Source organism: Musa acuminata, chromosome BXJ3-3 (genome assembly GCF_036884655.1).
Source record: "Musa acuminata AAA Group cultivar baxijiao chromosome BXJ3-3, Cavendish_Baxijiao_AAA, whole genome shotgun sequence".
NCBI lineage: Eukaryota > Viridiplantae > Streptophyta > Magnoliopsida > Zingiberales > Musaceae > Musa > Musa acuminata.
In genome coordinates this window covers 32,947,175-32,964,304 of record NC_088351.1, presented here as the reverse complement: position 1 = coordinate 32,964,304, position 17,130 = coordinate 32,947,175, and the positions used below count along the sequence as shown (strand labels likewise).

General features: G+C 36.4%; 2 protein-coding genes across 9 annotated transcripts; both read right to left on the bottom strand.

Moving 5' to 3' along the window:
• Nucleotides 1-1,354: 1,354 nt before the first annotated feature.
• LOC135632272 (uncharacterized) lies at nt 1,355-8,406 on the bottom strand. Of its 8 annotated transcripts, XR_010494653.1 has the most exons (9): nt 8,002-8,401; nt 7,740-7,910; nt 7,156-7,390; nt 5,672-5,894; nt 5,397-5,522; nt 3,286-3,428; nt 3,126-3,190; nt 2,899-3,036; nt 1,355-1,997 (listed from the first exon to the last, which is right to left on the bottom strand). XR_010494653.1 is itself a non-coding variant. In XM_065140694.1 (7 exons), exons 1-7 carry the CDS (start codon nt 8,338-8,340, stop codon nt 1,984-1,986), a joined length of 1,173 nt encoding a protein of 390 aa, XP_064996766.1. In that variant the 5' UTR covers nt 8,341-8,405; the 3' UTR covers nt 1,355-1,983. The 8 variants fall into 8 exon arrangements, 1 of the variants encoding a protein (XP_064996766.1); XR_010494651.1 differs by lacking the exon at nt 3,286-3,428 and having other exon boundaries at nt 2,899-3,021; nt 8,002-8,405; XR_010494652.1 differs by lacking the exon at nt 2,899-3,036.
• A 909-nt stretch (nt 8,407-9,315) lies between these two features.
• On the bottom strand, nt 9,316-12,765 carry LOC103979127 (pentatricopeptide repeat-containing protein At2g33680-like). The gene has a single exon (XM_009395177.3). The coding sequence runs from the start codon at nt 12,400-12,402 to the stop codon at nt 9,841-9,843; it is 2,562 nt and encodes an 853-aa protein (XP_009393452.2). The 5' UTR covers nt 12,403-12,765; the 3' UTR covers nt 9,316-9,840.
• Between the last annotated feature and the right edge of the window lie 4,365 nt (nt 12,766-17,130).

Sequence of the window (17,130 nt, the reverse complement as noted above, 5' to 3'; positions counted from 1 at the left end):
ACATAAAGAGAACGACTCAAAGAATTTGTCAGCAAACTTCTGCTCTTGCCTTTCTTCCATCATAACCTACTGAAGTTAGCATTTGAAGTCTGAAGTCCTGATTCCACAATTAAGAGGAAGTTGGAGGATAAATATAATCCCTACAATAAATGGTTTCTTATTCAAGGTAATCAGGTTTAGAACACCAATTGATTTGATTAAACTGGAAAAAAAAAGCAAGATACTTTAGTTCAAATTAATTTGTGCCATCAGTTAATGTATTAATCATTGTTTCTGTGGACTAATTATATATTACCCCATACCTCCTTAGTATTTCAGTTTTTATACTTAAAAAAATTATATTGGAATCCTTATATTTATAAAAAGTAAAACAAAGAGCAAAAGGATGATTTTAACGTTTAAGTTGATGATGATAAACGATGACATTGTTGGGGGCCACGAGTAACTGTTGTGGATAAGGAAAACAGTGACGAGAGATGAAGACTGCTTTGCATTTACGTCGACACTAACATAGTTATCGAACGGTCCTTTCATCGCTCGACAATTATGTTGACACTAACATAGATAAAGAGCGACGAAAGTATTGCTCGGGAGGATGTTATAAATGAGGGGAGTGACGACGAGAGGTGAGGGCTGCTTTGTATTTGTGTCGACGCCGACCAGATGCAGAGTGACTCTAATCTCTCGTTGTCGCTTTTCTCATCCACAACAACCACTCGAGTGGCCATTTCGTTGCTCTACATCTAGCATTGACATAATTGTCGAGCAACAAAAATATCATCGATGCAGATGCCGAGCAACTTTTTCGTTGCTCAACAATTGTATCAACACCGATGCATATGTAGAGTGGCTCTCACCTCTCACCTCGTCGCTCCCCTCATCCACAACAGTTACTCGTGGCCTCAGTGGCACCATCATCTACCACCATCGACGTCATCCACTACTACCAACTAAAATATTAAAATTATCTTTTTACCCTTTATTTTTATGTTTTCGTTAGTAAAATCAACGACGTTAGAATAAATGAAGCTAGATGTTTCACTTTCATAATTATAAAAATTTTAATATAATTTTTTTTAATTATAAAAATGAAGATACTAAAGAGATCTAACTAATTAGCCCCTGCCATATCCTTAAAAAAAATAACTGCAGAAGAATTTTGATTAGCAGTCGTTTTCTGTGTTTCATACACATTATGACCTTTCCTTTGACGTGATCAGATTGGGAACAAAAGATAGCTCTTATCCTTTTGTTTCTCTGATTGGTATATAGTTTCTTCAACATAAAATGGAGTTGTCTTTTTTTGTGTATATACCTCAGGAAATCTTTTTTGTAAGCTGTGTACATCACAAAGGAGCTGCTAAAATCTCTGACACTACTTAGGAATTCAATGTTAATTCAAGTCACCAAGTTGCTCATTCTACACCAACCTGGAACTCTTCCATGTCCAGATCAGTACACTGCTTTAAATGATTTGGGACAAACCTCACCTTCATGTCCTCTTATAAGCTCAAAGAACATGATTCTGCTTGTTTGAGCTCCGAGCAGAACTAAAGCTCCACATTTCTGAGATCTGCCAGTTCATGTGATGTGTCTCAAGAGTTGGAACTGAAGACAAGAAAGTGAAAACACCTCATGTGGCTTTCACCTGTTGCCAAGAGGCTACAATTCAGCTGGTAGATATTGTGCCACTCAAAATTGCTTGAACAAATCCAGTGGCAAACTAAATTCAAGTCCTTCAGGTAGTTTAACTTTATTTTCATAACTCTTTTTTTTTCAGAGGAAGGTAATTCAGCCATTCAGGTAGTGAATAAATGCTTACACATGGAGTCTTTCCGATGTAAAGTAGAATGACCATCATTTATTCTGTTCAAGAGCTTGCACATGTTGCATGGATACTCACCAGGAATTGAGTCAGTACAAGGAACAAGCCTCATCAGTGTTCAGATTCCACCTTTCATCTGATCCAGTAGTGTCATCTTATTAAACTTTAGCACCTGCACAATGATAAGGTTGCTCTTTTGTGAAAATCAGGGTTTGCATCTCAAAAACATCCTCTATATATAGATATAATGTTGCATCTCAAAAACAACATGAGAAAAAACTTCCGATAGTAAGATTTTATCATTGTACTTGAGATTATGCCCCATAAATTGAGCTTATATTGACTTCATCACTGTATCGAGGATAGACTGGTTTAGTCTTACCAAAGCACTATGACATGTTCTGTGCCCTATCGACTTCACCATTGTATCAAGGATATACAGGTTTAATCTTACTGAAGAACTATGACACGTTCTACCCTACAATATCTAGATAGCATGTCTGGACCTTGCAGATCAGAACTAAGAAACTACTCTCAAACACTATTTTGAACCAAATTTGATCATTTCCAGGAAAATGACAGGATTTTGCAAGTTCAAAATTAGTGAACACGATCACTAAAAATATGTATGCATATGGTCAACACCAACGACCAGCACATAGTATGTTTATCAACCGATCAGATCCATAATATTGTGTACACCATTTAATTAATCAACAAGGAACCTACAAAAAAATATGCATCATTTGACAGAGCACATCACAGTAAGTGTTGACCTTATTAAGACAAGAAAACAATCTTGTTTTTGCAGCAATTTTCATGTGAAATGGATACACTCATTCTGGATGACCAACACAAACATCCCAAACATTAATCACTTCCACTCATCTTCCTACCACATCATCAGCAATTTAACTCCTTAATCATCAATAATAATTCGATCCTGGGCCAGTCTACATAATTAAAAAAGATTTATAGAAATGTTCTTTCTGAGGAAGTAACCACAAAGCAAAATAATTCTGGTCCATTTCAAAGAATTAGTATTCAAGTACAGCTAAACCACTTCAGACTACCTCTGCAAGCAGTCCTGAGGGCAGATGTCTTAGTTGGGCTCCACAGTTTGAACCCTTTGAACACTGTGCAGTATATGAATATAGGCTAAATAATTTCCGCATATGCTTTGTCGCAGAGGTCCACTGTGTGTCATTCCACTAGTGGTCAGGGAAGGCAGATGATGTTACAGACATGGTCAATGGTGCAGAAATGCAAAAAAAGTTCATATATAGGCATGAAGCACAACCTGATACAACTCTCCCTTTGAGGTATAATCTCGGTGAAGAAGGCAGCATAAAGACATCATTGATGCTGTTGTCATGTTCCATTTAAAGATTATGACAACAAAATGGATAAACAAATAAAAAAGGAAAGACGATGTAAGCAACGAACTATCAATTTCTTACCAATGCATGAATAGCTATTTCCTTTAGGCTGGAAACCAAACAAAATATCTGCTTGGTCAAGCAGTTGTCGTCCTCAACCATCACCGAGATATACAGATCGATCACCCTTTGAGATTCTGCTCTCAAAGGATTTGCTTCTTTCTCTAGTAGCAAAAGTCAATAATTACCAAGAAGTTAGACCTTTATGAAAATTGATCAACCTTTTACTCATAGCCAATAATTTTCACTGAGAAAAGCATAGAGAAGAAAGATATCATCATCAAATTTATTTACGAAAACATGATCACCAAAAGGCAGAACCATAATATCTGCAAAAGTGTCATTCTTTTTATCATACAAATTCTAACACCATCATTAGCAGAAAAGGCTCATCAGAGTTGGCATCTGAAATAAGAAAGCTTGCACTGCACTGATGGTGTCTCACAGGATTTGACATTTAGAGAACACGTCAAACTTCTCCACAATTGTGGCATTCATCCAGGATTACATGCATCACATGTAATAATTCTATCATATGTTAAAAAAATGTGGGATGAAGTATTACAGAGGAAATAAACATGTCAAACTTCTTCACAATTGTGGCATTCATCAAGGATTACATGCATCACATGTAATAATTCTATCATATGTTAAAAAAATGTGGGATGAAGTATTACAGAGGAAATAAACATGTCAAACTTCTTCACAATTGTGGCATTCATCATGCATTACATGCATCAAGGGTTACAAAAGAATGGATGCTCAAAACTTTAGGATGAATAATTATTACTTCTCATATATTTTAGCTCATATAATTAAGTTTAGAAGATGCATGATACATAGAAAGAAGAATTTTCCTAAGAAATAGCTATGAATGTGCTTAAATATAGAATCAGACTTTCTTTCGGTATACTTAATTAAACACAAGGAATGGCAGAATACAATTTTCTACGTCCCCTGTTACTCATCCATACTCTTCCTCCTACTTAATAACAATCTGGAAAGCATATTCTTAAACTACTCCTAATGTAAATGGATCCCAGTGGCATTGAAGTCCAGTAATGGTAATGTCACAAACAATCAGAACAATATGTTTTTCAACAAAGTTCCAAGACCCAACTAACAACAAAAAAGAACAGACTTTCATCCTTTTAAAAATATAAGAACCTTCAGTATACTATCAATGTACTCATTCAAAGACTCTTTGTACCAAAGAAGCCATAAGTGCTGCCAATTGTTGTATCATTTCTCATGTTATCATCAGGACATCTAATAACTCATAGGTCATATGAAAAAATGTACTCATTTCCATTCTCTACACAGACAGTTATGTGGATATCCTACCAAAAAGGACCATTGCACAAGACTATTACCAATATTGGGTACCAGGAAGGATCAAACTTTGTAGTCTTACCCCTTTAAGCAAAGAGGTTATTTCTATGACTAAAGCCCTAGTCATCCAGTTTAGAGAAGAGCCACATTATGATGGCATCATGGTTCACTCACTATCTAACTAAAATATACCCTAGATGTCAAGGATTACTTTTTGATCCACAGCTTGATTGGCTGGCGAATTCCCTCAGTATGCTGATCTCCAACAATCTACACAAAATGTCAACTTAAGTTTTGTTTTTGTTTTTTTTTCTTCCAATTCTATGATGGCTATTAAAGGGTTTTTATTTCTTAATATAATCTATAAATGGGATATACTGTTCTGTACTACTAAGTCTTAGAATAATATGTCATGAAAGAAGAAAAGGATACAGTAACAAAGGTGTGGAAGTGAGAAGGTAGTAGAGGAAAAATGTTGAGGGAGAAGATATTAAACTAAATTAAAGTGATTAAAAAAGATACAACATCCCTTAACTAATGAAACAAAATAGGAAGAAATCTTAACCTTTTCCAGAAGAGCCACTCATTTATATTCTTAAGAGCAAAGAAATTTCTTGTTTTATGAACTTAATTAAATGCTAAAAGATAAAATTATGATAACAATTATCAAATAATCATGTTGTTATACACATTAAATTTACTTTAGTCTTTAGCATTGGGAAAACCACAACCAAGTTAGGAAAAATCAACTTAAAGGAAACCTCATCACTTTTGGAAGATAAGATTAAAAAAAGACATGCCTGTTATTTAGCTTCTGGCCTTCAGGCCTTTCCCCCAACTTTCTGAGAAAGTTTGACAAGATTACCAAGTCATTGCTAGTGTTTCTTTCTGATAACCAATCATCTTGAAGCTGAACATTAACATCCCTAAACAAAAACAAAGTCATTGACATCAATTACTTTTCATAACCATGCATAAGGTTTATGCATATCTTTTTAACTGATTAACAAACTATCATGTGATTACAAAGCCAGATAGCATTTATTCCATCTAGGACATTTCCGTAAACTCATACCTCCTTAGGCTAAGAACCTTATAATTTCTTCTCAGATAATCAGCATATTTTGTGAGTGCATTTTGTGCATAGTCTTTGCCTACTGTTCTTATTGCAGCTGCACTAAGTAAATCTTCTAAAGAGCCGTGTTTCTTCAAGAGTTTGAGGGCTGTCTTGCGACCAAATCCAGGAACCAACTGCTGAATCCCAGGAACACCATCAACTTCATCACCGATGAAACACCCTATGTGGATACAAGTTTAGACAGTAAATAATGATGAAGACCTTGGACAGGTAAAGTTGCATTGTAACATGAAGCAGCTTCTGAATGCCATGTGGTGATGATTGATCTAGTTGAACACTTAATGAGGTACTCCATACAAGTGATTCTGCTACAAGCTATGGGATGGATAACATGAATTTATAAGTCAAATCCAGATAGATTGACCACTTTAATCAAAGATATACAGTAACAGACCAAGCTAAAGGAACCTTTCATTTTTCACTGACAATCCATGGAAGGCAGTGCTTACAGTGCCCAATTAGGAGAGTGAAGGATATAACAACACCTTCATTTGGGCTTAAAATGCTCATGGTCACAATGTTAAAAGCAGCAGCCAGACAAGAGATATAAAACTTTCTGGCAGTATCAACCATAGAAATGCTCACAAGGTCAATAAATAAATAACAGTTACAAGTAAATGCTCATTTTGATTGTTAACCTACCAATAATATGAACCCATATAAAGTGTGTGTGTGTGTGTGTGTGAGGATGAGGTTTGAGAAATACAAAGACATGTTCCATGTATAAATTGCTGCTTGAATGGTAAAATTTTGAAAAATACAGTTAAATTTCGTTTGTGAAGTAAAGCACCAATGAACAAGTTATGAAAGCTGAAACAGTTGGACAGAAAGATTAAGCATCAAATCGAGCTTATATGTAATATCATAGCTAATTCACACATGAGGTACATAATTATTTCCAGATGTGAAGACAACATCATAAATTAACATGAAAAAATAAACAGAACTAAAAGATTAAAAATGTTGTCACAGTGGCATGAACTACCTGAAGAACAAACAATACCTATCCACTGAGGAAAGAACATAATAGAAAGAGAATTTGTGAAAAAGAGCATTTATAGAATAAGTTGAAGCTCTATAAAGTCCATTTATCATGGAACACGCCCACATAAACTGATCAGCATAAAAATACAGAAAAGAATGCACAATGAAGTTCCTGTAGATTTGCACAAAAAGGTTCATTATTAATACAGTGGGAAATGACAACCAACTCTTGCCAGCTATTTAAATTAGGATCCCTCTAGATGGAACACCATCTAATATGAATTACCACCTCATTAATGCAACGTCAAGCATACATATCGAAAAAGAAATCACAGGTTATGACTATTACGACAAAACATCAACAGCTTTCTCCATAACATATAAAATACATAGAACATGTGCAATGTCATGGAAACAGTGTAATATTTTGTACTCACGAAGGCTCAAATCAGAACTTGGATCACAGTTGTACTGATCAATGTAGTGTCTCAATGTGTAGAAAGACCATCGACCAAAATCAGGCATGGGCATCACAATTTGAACATCTTCAGATATCAACTGCTTGAAATCTTTATCAGGAGACCCAATAACAACTCGTGCTCCCTTTTTTAAAACTTGATCTGTTAATGTTGCCACTACATCATCTGCCTCATATCCATGAACTTTGACTACCTGCATTGCTTAAAAACTTGGAAATTATTATTTTGCAGCAAACAATTTGCTGGTAGCAGAATTCTAGGGATAGAAGTAAATTAAAACACAATAATCTTGATTATGGTCTCATATCATGATAAGTTTAATCGAACTTATGTAATTTCCTTTCTTTACACTAGCAAGCTATAAACTACCAGAGGAGCCATTAAGAAAACTACGTGACTGATGGAACTGCAATCGACTGAATGAACAATAAAAATGGCAACTCAAAATACAGTCCCTTCAACAGTCTCAGTCTGAATAAGCACCCAAATTAACAATCTAAATTAACAATCTAATTTAACAAAAGAGAACCTTCTCGACATACCGGCACGTTGCACTTCAGGAGAACGTCTATAACTTTGCACTCGGTGGTGCTTTGATAAGTATCATGAGCACTCCGCAATACCCGCGATTGCCTCAAGTATCTCTTCCTGTGTGCTTTATATGATGGCAACAGATGCCTCCGATACTCATTCCCTTCTTCTCCATCCAATACCTTAAAAGAAGCATTTTTTTCCTCATTCACCCCTAAAAGTTACAATTTTGATAATTCCTATGCAAGAATTAGGCAAGACAGTTGGGCTTACGGCGATGACGGGATCCCGGAGGCTAACTTCGGAGAAGAAAAGGTCGAGCCATCGCGCAAAGGAGCGGAGACTCGGGCGGGACCCATCAAAGCACAAGGGATTCACGTCCAAGAAGAAGACCCTCCGCTTGCCCGCAAGCTGCTTGCTGGAATTCCCCACCGACTGGGACGCCACCGCTGCACCAAGCAGGCACAGTTTCTCCGTTACGGCCTCATCGTGGGAAGAGATGGCGAGCCTCCACCGTCCGGCAAAGGGGCGACGGGGTAGGCTGGGAGGTCCCGAAGGACGGTGGCGGAGCTGTTGGGAAGTACCGAAAGCGTTCGCTATCGCCACCGCCATCAATCCCCTAATACTCCTCCGCGGAAAGTTAACCGACCAATCGAGGCTCGTACCGTCCTTCGGGACCCAATTGCCCCCAGGGGATCTGTCACGAATCTCAATGCATTTCAACGGTCAAGATTTCTCATTCCACGAAAAGAAGTCGCGATCGCTCAGTAATGCGCTGCAACAGCCGGAAGCTAGTGGCCTCGCCACTGCCTTGTGGCCACCGCTTCACCACCAGGCGGCTGCTGGGGCTCCGGCCACCGGCCAGTCTCATACTGCTCCCCCACACCGCACCACCCTCAGCCACCACCAACTTCTGTCGGCTGCACCACCATAGTCTTCCTGCGCAGCCTCTGAGGTAAACAGTTATAAGAAACTGCACAATTTCTAAATAGCAGTTTATCCAAATAAAAAAGTAAACAACACTTTCTTAATCTTTCTCCTCTTCATATGCCTTTTTCTTTTGTTGTTTTGGGTCTTCACTAGGAGTTTTTTCATCTTTAATTACTTGTAAATTCTGAGAGTACTCTCTTATGTAATCAACAGAAAACTAATTTATACTTCTAGATGATTTAAATTTAATTTAGTCATATCTTTTGAAGAATGATATGATGTGATTCATAGGTTCCTTGTATTGCTCTTGGAATGTTATTGCAACTTCATGATGCAACAATTTGATATGCATGATTCATATGTCTTTGTTGTTTCCTTTTTTGTGGAAACAAAAGTTTCCATTAATGAGATTGAATTATTAAATGGATAATATTGAACAAAAGAAGGAACTGGAATCATCCACAAGAGTATAATTCTAAAACTAGTGTGCTCAAGTTAGCAAAAATGATAGTTTCCAAGGTTTGGATCAATGTCTTAGAGCATAAAATGAGTAAAAGCTAAAGCAAGACTTGAGTTATAGCAACCAACATGTATGATAGAAACTTGTATTATAGCAATTTACATGTATCACAGAAACATGAGTTAAAAGCTTAAGCCTCAGGATCCATGTAAGATAGAGAATCTTTTATATAAATTGACAAAAAACTGTTGTCTTTGTAAAAATATGTACAACCAATAAAACTCCACAACCACCAATTATTTTAAGGTAAAATCTGTAAAAACAATGATTAGTTTTTCATCAATATTATTTTGATCACTAAATTAGTAATTTATGCTATACATTTGAAATAGTTTTAGTTCTAGGACTCTTTGCACTTCCCAACTTGTCACAAGTTTTCTGCCAGGCTTCTCTTTGGATCTTCCCCTTCTCAAGATCTCAAGTTGAAAATTGAGGTTCTTTTGTCTTTAATGTAACTCTAACGTGCATCATAAGTTTCTCTGTGGTTCTCAAACAACTTTGATCAATTAAACATGAATTATTGGGTGGTCAGTCTAATGCATGACCCCATTAACTTCAATTCTGAGTAGTCAAGATCTCCTGCAGGTTCTTCATCTTTGTTGCCGCTACAAAGGGATTCTGTATAGCTGAGAATTCTAACAGAATGATTCCATAATTACCTCTTATCTTACAGCATGTTCTATACCAGGAATATATCCTTCATCCTTCATCTGTTTGAGCAACTCTCTCAGCCTCAAACATATTTCTTCTTTTTGTGGATGCAAAGAATCACCTGCCATGAACTCATGGACTTTAGCATTTAGCTCAAGCCAACTTTTTCCTGGTTCTTTCTTCACCCCATTAACTCTCATCATTTGTCGGACTTCCTCAACTCCATCCCAGTTGCCTAAGGAGGCATACAAATTAGAGAGCAACACATAAGCTGCAGAATCACCAGGTTCAAGGGCCAGTATCTTTTCCATGGCCCTCCTTCCTCTTTCAGCATCACCATGAATTCTGCAAGCACTCAGCAATATTCTCCATACTAGTGCATCTGGTTCGAAAGGCATTCCTTCTATCAAGTTTTCTGCTTGCTTTAATTTTCCTGCTCGCCCGAGAATGTCAATCATGCAAGAGTAGTGATTAAATCCAGGTCTAATCCCATATTTAGTCTCCATCATCTTAAAGAACTTTCCAGCTTCCCTTCTCAAACCTGCATAGCTGCAAGCTGTCAATACCGCAATGAAGGTTTTGGCATTTGGTCTCACTGCAGCTATCTCCATTTGCTCGAAGATTTCAAGAGCCTCCCTCGAATAACCACTCTGCACACAACCTCCAATCATTGCTGTCCAAGATATTACGTTCTTGACGGAAAGCTCAGAGAAAACCTTTCTTGCTTCCCTTATGTTCCCTGCTCTGCAATACATGGTTATAAGTGAATTGGCTACAGCTGCATCTGTTTTATGTTCTGATTTCAGGACCAGACCATGGACCTGTCTTCCCTGTTGCATCGCCATGGCATTTGCGCATGCTGCAAAAATACTGGCAAAGGTAAAATTATCTGGCTTGATGTTCTCTTCTCTCATCCTGTAAAGTAGTTTCAGTACTTCATCCAAATAACCATTTTGTGCCAACCCAGAAATCATCGCATTCCAGGTGATCAAGTCCTTATGTTCAACTCTGTTAAAAACCTCCCTAGCATCAGAGATGACCATTGATTTGGCGTACATGTCAATAAGTGCGCTACCGATAAAAGCATCTGGTGCCAGGCTTCTCTTGACCAGGTCACCATGAACTTCTCTTCCAGTTCGGTACCAGGCCAGAGAAGCACAAGCAGCTAAGGCGCCTACAAAGCTGAATTCATCAGGCTCAAAACCAGACCCCTTGATTTCTACAAAGAGTGTCAGTGCTTGTTCAGGCTCCTCATTCTGAACATGAGATTGGACAATGGAATTCCAAGAGATAAGATCTGGCTCTGTGATACTACTGAAAGCTTTCCAGGAGTCAGAAACCTCTTCATGTTTCGCATACATCGTAATGAGACTGTTTCCGATCAAGGCATCTGCGTGCAATCCCATTTTGATTGCAAGTCCATGAAGCTGTTTGCCAACAATTATCGACAAACAGGTAGCACCCGCCTTCAGCAGGATGGAGACAGTATACTCATCTGGCAGCACACCCTGCTCACCCATTTGCCGAAATAGTTTCAGACCTTCTTGCACCATATTGTTCCCGAAGCATGCTGAGATAACCGAGTTCCATGTGACAGCATTCGGTAGCTGCATGGAATTGAAGACTAAGCTTGCAGCTCGTGGATTCCCAGACCTGGCATAGGCATCCAGTAGCACGCTTCCTACAAAGACATTGTTAGCCAGCCCCCTCTTAGCAATCTGGCCATGTAGCTTGGTAATGATGTTTGCATCCGTCAATGAGAGCAAGCTTCCGAATGTGAATTCATCTGGAGTGAAGCCTTCCTTCTGCATGTCCACTAAAAGAGCCAATGCGTCATCAGGAGACCTGCTTTTGACATGCAATGCAATCAGGGAATTCCATGAGACCTCGTCTCGCTCAACCATGTTCCTGTACACTGATTCAGCATTCTCCGGTTCTCCAAACTCTGAGTACATACTGATCAAACAGTTCCCGACCTGGACACAAGCGAAGAGACCTGCCTTCATGAGGTGCCCATGAATCTGCTTCCCGAGCTCACGACTCCCTGTGCCGACCGAAGCTCGGATTGCAGTCAAGTAAGTCAGATGATTGGGGCTAGGTCCTGCCTCAACCATGGTGCAGAAGAGGAATAACGCATCGAGAAGACGGCCATTGGAGAAGTAACCGGAGATGAGGGCGTTCCAGGACACCACATTCCTTTCGGGCATTTCATCGAACAGCTCCCGGGCCATGCCAAGCTCCCCGCACCGCGCGTACAGGTTGATGAACTGGTTGTCCAAGAACAGGCCAGGCGTGTACCCTATTCGGGCCATGTGGGATCGCAGGTGGCGCCCCTCGCGGAGCGCCCTGTTCGCGATGCAGAGGGAGATGACGGAGTTGTAGTGTGCTCGATGCTCTCCAGGGGTCTTCTTCCTCTGCTTCAAGGCGTAGTCCCCCAGAGATAGCATCAACCTCCCCAATTCTAACCTGACATTGTTAGTGGGCGCTGGTGTCCTCGTGGAGGTGGCAAGAGGTGGTCTGGTGGGAGGAGAAGGCAATGGTTGGGTGAGGGCAGGCGAAGTGGCCTTGGCCATTGGACAAAGGTAGGGGGTGTGCAAGTCTCGTCACGTGGGACTTCACATGGCTGAGAGGCAAAGATAAGGTGTTAACTCTCAGAATTAAGGTTATAGTGAGATTAAGTCTATTAGGTATTTGGTTTTGTTATTATAAATGATGACATAAATATTTGGGGGTAATTTCTCTTTTAAAAAATCATCTTTTTTTCTTTTTTTTTTCTCCCAAAAGACTCCCTGTTTTATTTTTTTTGAATGAAATCCCATAATTTCAATAATGCTCAAAATATCCTTCCACAACCCCAATAATATTAACCTTTTTTCGACAATTTTTTCATCAATTTTAAATCATTACAGTATTTTCTTTTGACTTATTTATAATATTTTTATTAAGGTGCTGAAAATACTGTAAGTGATACTATATGATGTCTTTTTAGTTATCATTGCTCATAGATCATTATCTCTGTTTGAGTAATATTATCTATGTTTTAGTAATATTATTCATAAATTATTATAAGTAAATATTTGAACCCTAGTATGATATATCCAATGATTTTTATTGTGTTTTGATTCTATTTATCTCAATTATATTGTTTTTCAATAGTATTATAGTATTTTTTGTTGAGGTATTGAAAACATTATAAAGTTATTAAAAAAATATTATAAGTGACATCATATTATATCTTTTTGGTTGTCATTATTCATGTACTATTATGGTACCAAACTTTTTAACGCTTAAAATTGGTTTGAATAAAATTATGAATCAATTTATATCATTTACAATTTTTTCAAATAAATTTTATAATATTTTTATTGTGATGACCAAATTATTGTAATATATTATTGGATTAGTGAGAGATATTTTGGATATTATTCGAAATAAGAATACTATTTGAAAAAATTAAAAAGAAGAGATTTAAAAAAAATGGTTTATCCAAAGAAATTGTCCACTATTTTAGATAATTTTTTTAGATATATTAAACTAATATATTAATAATGTTTATAATATGTGGACAATTGTTGGATTAGGATTAGTTCAATTATTTGCTGGTTGAGATTGTTGGGAAATTATATAGAGTATCACATGCATAATAGAAGGATAAAAAATAAAACAGGTTTTCAAAGATTTAATATTAAATTGTTGTGCGAAAATTGGTGTGCAAAAAAATTGTAAAATAAAAAATCATATAATATATTTGAGATGATTTACCTACGGGAGATCGTATATCATCAAAATCGCATATCAAAATCTTTAGATGAAGAAGGTTAGATGTCATCGTCCTCTTTCGTAGTATGATATTTCCTTTCCTTTGTATACCACAAGACTATGCCAAGATCAAGAAAGGACCAATCCTTCTTACTGTCCACAAACCTCAAATAGGGCTATCGATTGAGGAGGAGAATGAGAGATAGAATATGAGGTGTAGCCGAAAAGGGTTTAGTATATGTTTCTTTGGTTCCATCCTATTTAAGTTCTTATCAACTTAACCATAATAGATATTACCCTATTGGATATTAGATCTCTATCCAACTACTCAAGTCTCTCTATCAAATAATCACTATTTACTCTTATTGAGTCTCACCCAAATGATCTAATAATACAATGACTTATTGGATATCTAATAAGATATAGGCTCGAAGAATATCTCATATTCATACATCTACTCGTTACAACACCTATTATATGTGTATGACCCTTTAGGCTTAATACTGAGCTGGTCGTGAGTCATACGTATTAGAACTTCTTCTAATCGAATGAATCATTATCTACATGATAATTCACTTGACTTGACGATTATGAACATACTATATCACTATTTCATCGTTCTCAAACGATATTGGGGGATCCAATCTATTAGACTTGTATATCCTCAATTATCGTGTATCTATAGTATCTTATCATTCTAATATCCTAAATATCGTATATCAGGTATAGTACTATCAGGCATATAAGGAATCTACTCGAGTCTTGCTCTAATCGAATTCTTCCATAGAACTCTTTTTTATCTCAATCTGAATAATTGTGACCAGAGATTTAATTGAAAGAGAGCACATGAGACATTCCTCTCGTGACACCGAGAGCAGATGATCCTCTATTGATATTTAATTGCCCTCGTAAGGTTGGTTACCACTCTCTATAATCGACTATGCTAGATTTGGAACGTTTAGACCTACAAATCTAGTATCAAAAAGTAAAATACTCGTACATGGCATCTTTTGTGTCTCAAGTCTACATACCAAACTTATAATTTGAACTAGGAAATCGTTATTTGACGACAAGGTATCATTCACAATCTCGTATTCCGTGAGCGGATCAATCGATGAACTCATTTTCCAATGAACACTTGGATTGTACCCCTAGTGTCCTCACATGAATAACTATGAGACCAATCGTCTCCATCATATGGATGATTATATAGCATATCAGTCTGTCCGACTATCTCGATGTCTCTCTCAAGTAACATAATATTTACGGTCTATATTTATAAGTGAATTGATATCATTATTATGATTTTATCATGATCCAATTCCTATTATGAAAAACTTCATAACATTATCAAGTAGATAATATAAAGTAAAATAATACTAATAATAAAGATAAGAAAAAAAATTATGTAATGTATCACACTTGTGATTTATTGGCACATCCACATATGATAGCATGTTGAAACCTTTAGTTAAAATTGAGGTCAACAATAAATATGCGACCGAGACACTCTCTCGAAGGATTGGATGGCTTTGGAAAAAAATTAATTATCAAATTCCCTATATATTCCCTTTTAAAATTAAATTAAAAATTTATAAAAATATTTTTAATACTCATACATATTTAAAGTGTTAGCTAATTTAATTGATAAATATTTTGATAATTTTATTTATTTTTTAAAAAATACTATACTATTCTAACATATTTAAAGTGTTTTCATTAAAGACTTGGTTGATTTGGATTAATCATAATAGTGTATAAGTTATTAGGTTTTAAAGGATACATACTGACCTTAAATTGATAGAGATAAATATGAAATTTACTTGTATATAAATATATAAATAATTCAATCCTTGTAAAATTCGGAGACTAGTTGTTTGTCCTTCTTTATAAGTTTCAAATTGACATCCATGTCCCCCTCCTAACTCAGTTATTACTTACTGCTGTCATCAGTTAATTCTAATTTTAAAAATAAAAATATAAAAGATTAGAAATATTCTTAATACTCAAATACTATCCTGACATATTTAAAGTGTTTTCTTAAACAATCAGTTGATTTGCGTTTATTATAATAGCATTTAAGCCGTTACGCTGAACTTAAATTGTTATAAATTAATATGAAAATTACTTATGTCAAGTTATATATATATATATATATGATTTTTTTTTGCATCCATGGTTAGCTCTGTGTCTCTCCTCCCTGATACTCATCCACGCCGTCTTCCTTCTCCCTCGTTTCTCTCCCTTCTTTGTGCTTTGTCTCCGTGTTTTGCTTTCTTCCATGGCATCACGACAGTTACTGGCTTGCACAGGTTTCTTTACTGGGTGCGTAAAAGGTAAAAACATGTCGGTTTGTTCACGATGGCGGATGCGCGAGAAAAGAGGAGGCAAGCAACAGAGGCGACGACAGAGCCAGCGCAGCTTGTGGCTGTGGGGAGGAGGAAGAGGTGGGCTGAGATCACCGTACCTCTGTCTCTATGAGCGAGCCACAGTGCTACTGCTGCTGCCCCCCTTGCGAAAGCTGGCCACCACCGGCTGCTCCGTGTGTCTCCAGCTCCAGTTCCAGCTCTTCCTCCGCTGCAAGTTCCGTCCGGTATCAGATCCCGAGGTGTTCGACGTATTGTCGGATCCAGTGTCTTCCACTTGCTTCCACGCTGATTTCGGACTTCGGTTCATTCATTTACTGTGGATGTTTAAGTTGGATTAGAGGGCTTCTTCATCGAATTTAAGTTCAAATTAGGAGGAGCATACGAGGCCCTTAAAAAAGCTAATTTTGATTATAATTTTATAAATATAAATATTCATTAATTAATATACAGTGAGAAATATAGGTGTCTCAATCCAGTTCTATTAAAAGAAAGATGAATAATATAACACGGCTCAATAATAAAATTATATTACTCTATTAGTTAGAATATTTTAATTTTTAAATTTAAAAATATTTATATTAAAATCTCTATAATTATGAAAATAAAATATTTAATCCTATTTATCTTGATGTCGTCGATTTTATCAACTGAGAATATAACATATGATAATAATAATAAAAAAATAATCTTTATTGTATAAATGATCGAGGAAAATAAAGCGCCGGTAGATCAAATGACACGAAAACCACAAGCAAAAAGATGTTTAGGATAAATGAGGTTAAATATTTAACTTTTATAACTATAAAAATTTTAATATAAAAATCGATATACTAAAAAAAAATTAATTATAATGATCTCAATATATTTTTTAAATTTAAAGATCAAAATATTAAAGAGATCTAATTACGTAATATAATCTTATCAAAACATGTCATCACCAAATCAAAATATAATCTTATCAAATATGAAATAAATTTAGATGCTTAAATAATTATACATATATATATTATTATTATTATGGATATGTTGAAAGGTTTTTCTTTTTGTTTTGAGCAAGGATTTCTTTTTGGTCGCATCTCTCTAAATAATTGCCGCTGCTGCTGAAGTAATATTGGCAGCAGCAATCAAGAGAGTGCAGGAACAGTCGCCTGTGCCGGCTGGTCCCGTCCAGAA

What these genes read in the sequence shown, in the direction of transcription:
- LOC135632272 (XM_065140694.1), bottom strand. Translation starts at nt 8,340, where the DNA reads ATGGCGGTGGCGATAGCGAACGCTTTCGGTACTTCCCAACAGCTCCGC. An exon ending in TCCGGGATCCCGTCATCGCC is followed by an intron (nt 7,911 to 8,001) that starts GTAAGCCCAACT and finishes GCTTCTTTTAAG; the next exon opens with GTATTGGATGGAGAAGAAGG. An exon ending in GGCCAGAAGCTAAATAACAG is followed by an intron (nt 3,191 to 5,396) that starts GCATGTCTTTTT and finishes ACATGACAACAG; the next exon opens with CATCAATGATGTCTTTATGC.
- LOC103979127 (XM_009395177.3), bottom strand. Translation starts at nt 12,402, where the DNA reads ATGGCCAAGGCCACTTCGCCTGCCCTCACCCAACCATTGCCTTCTCCT.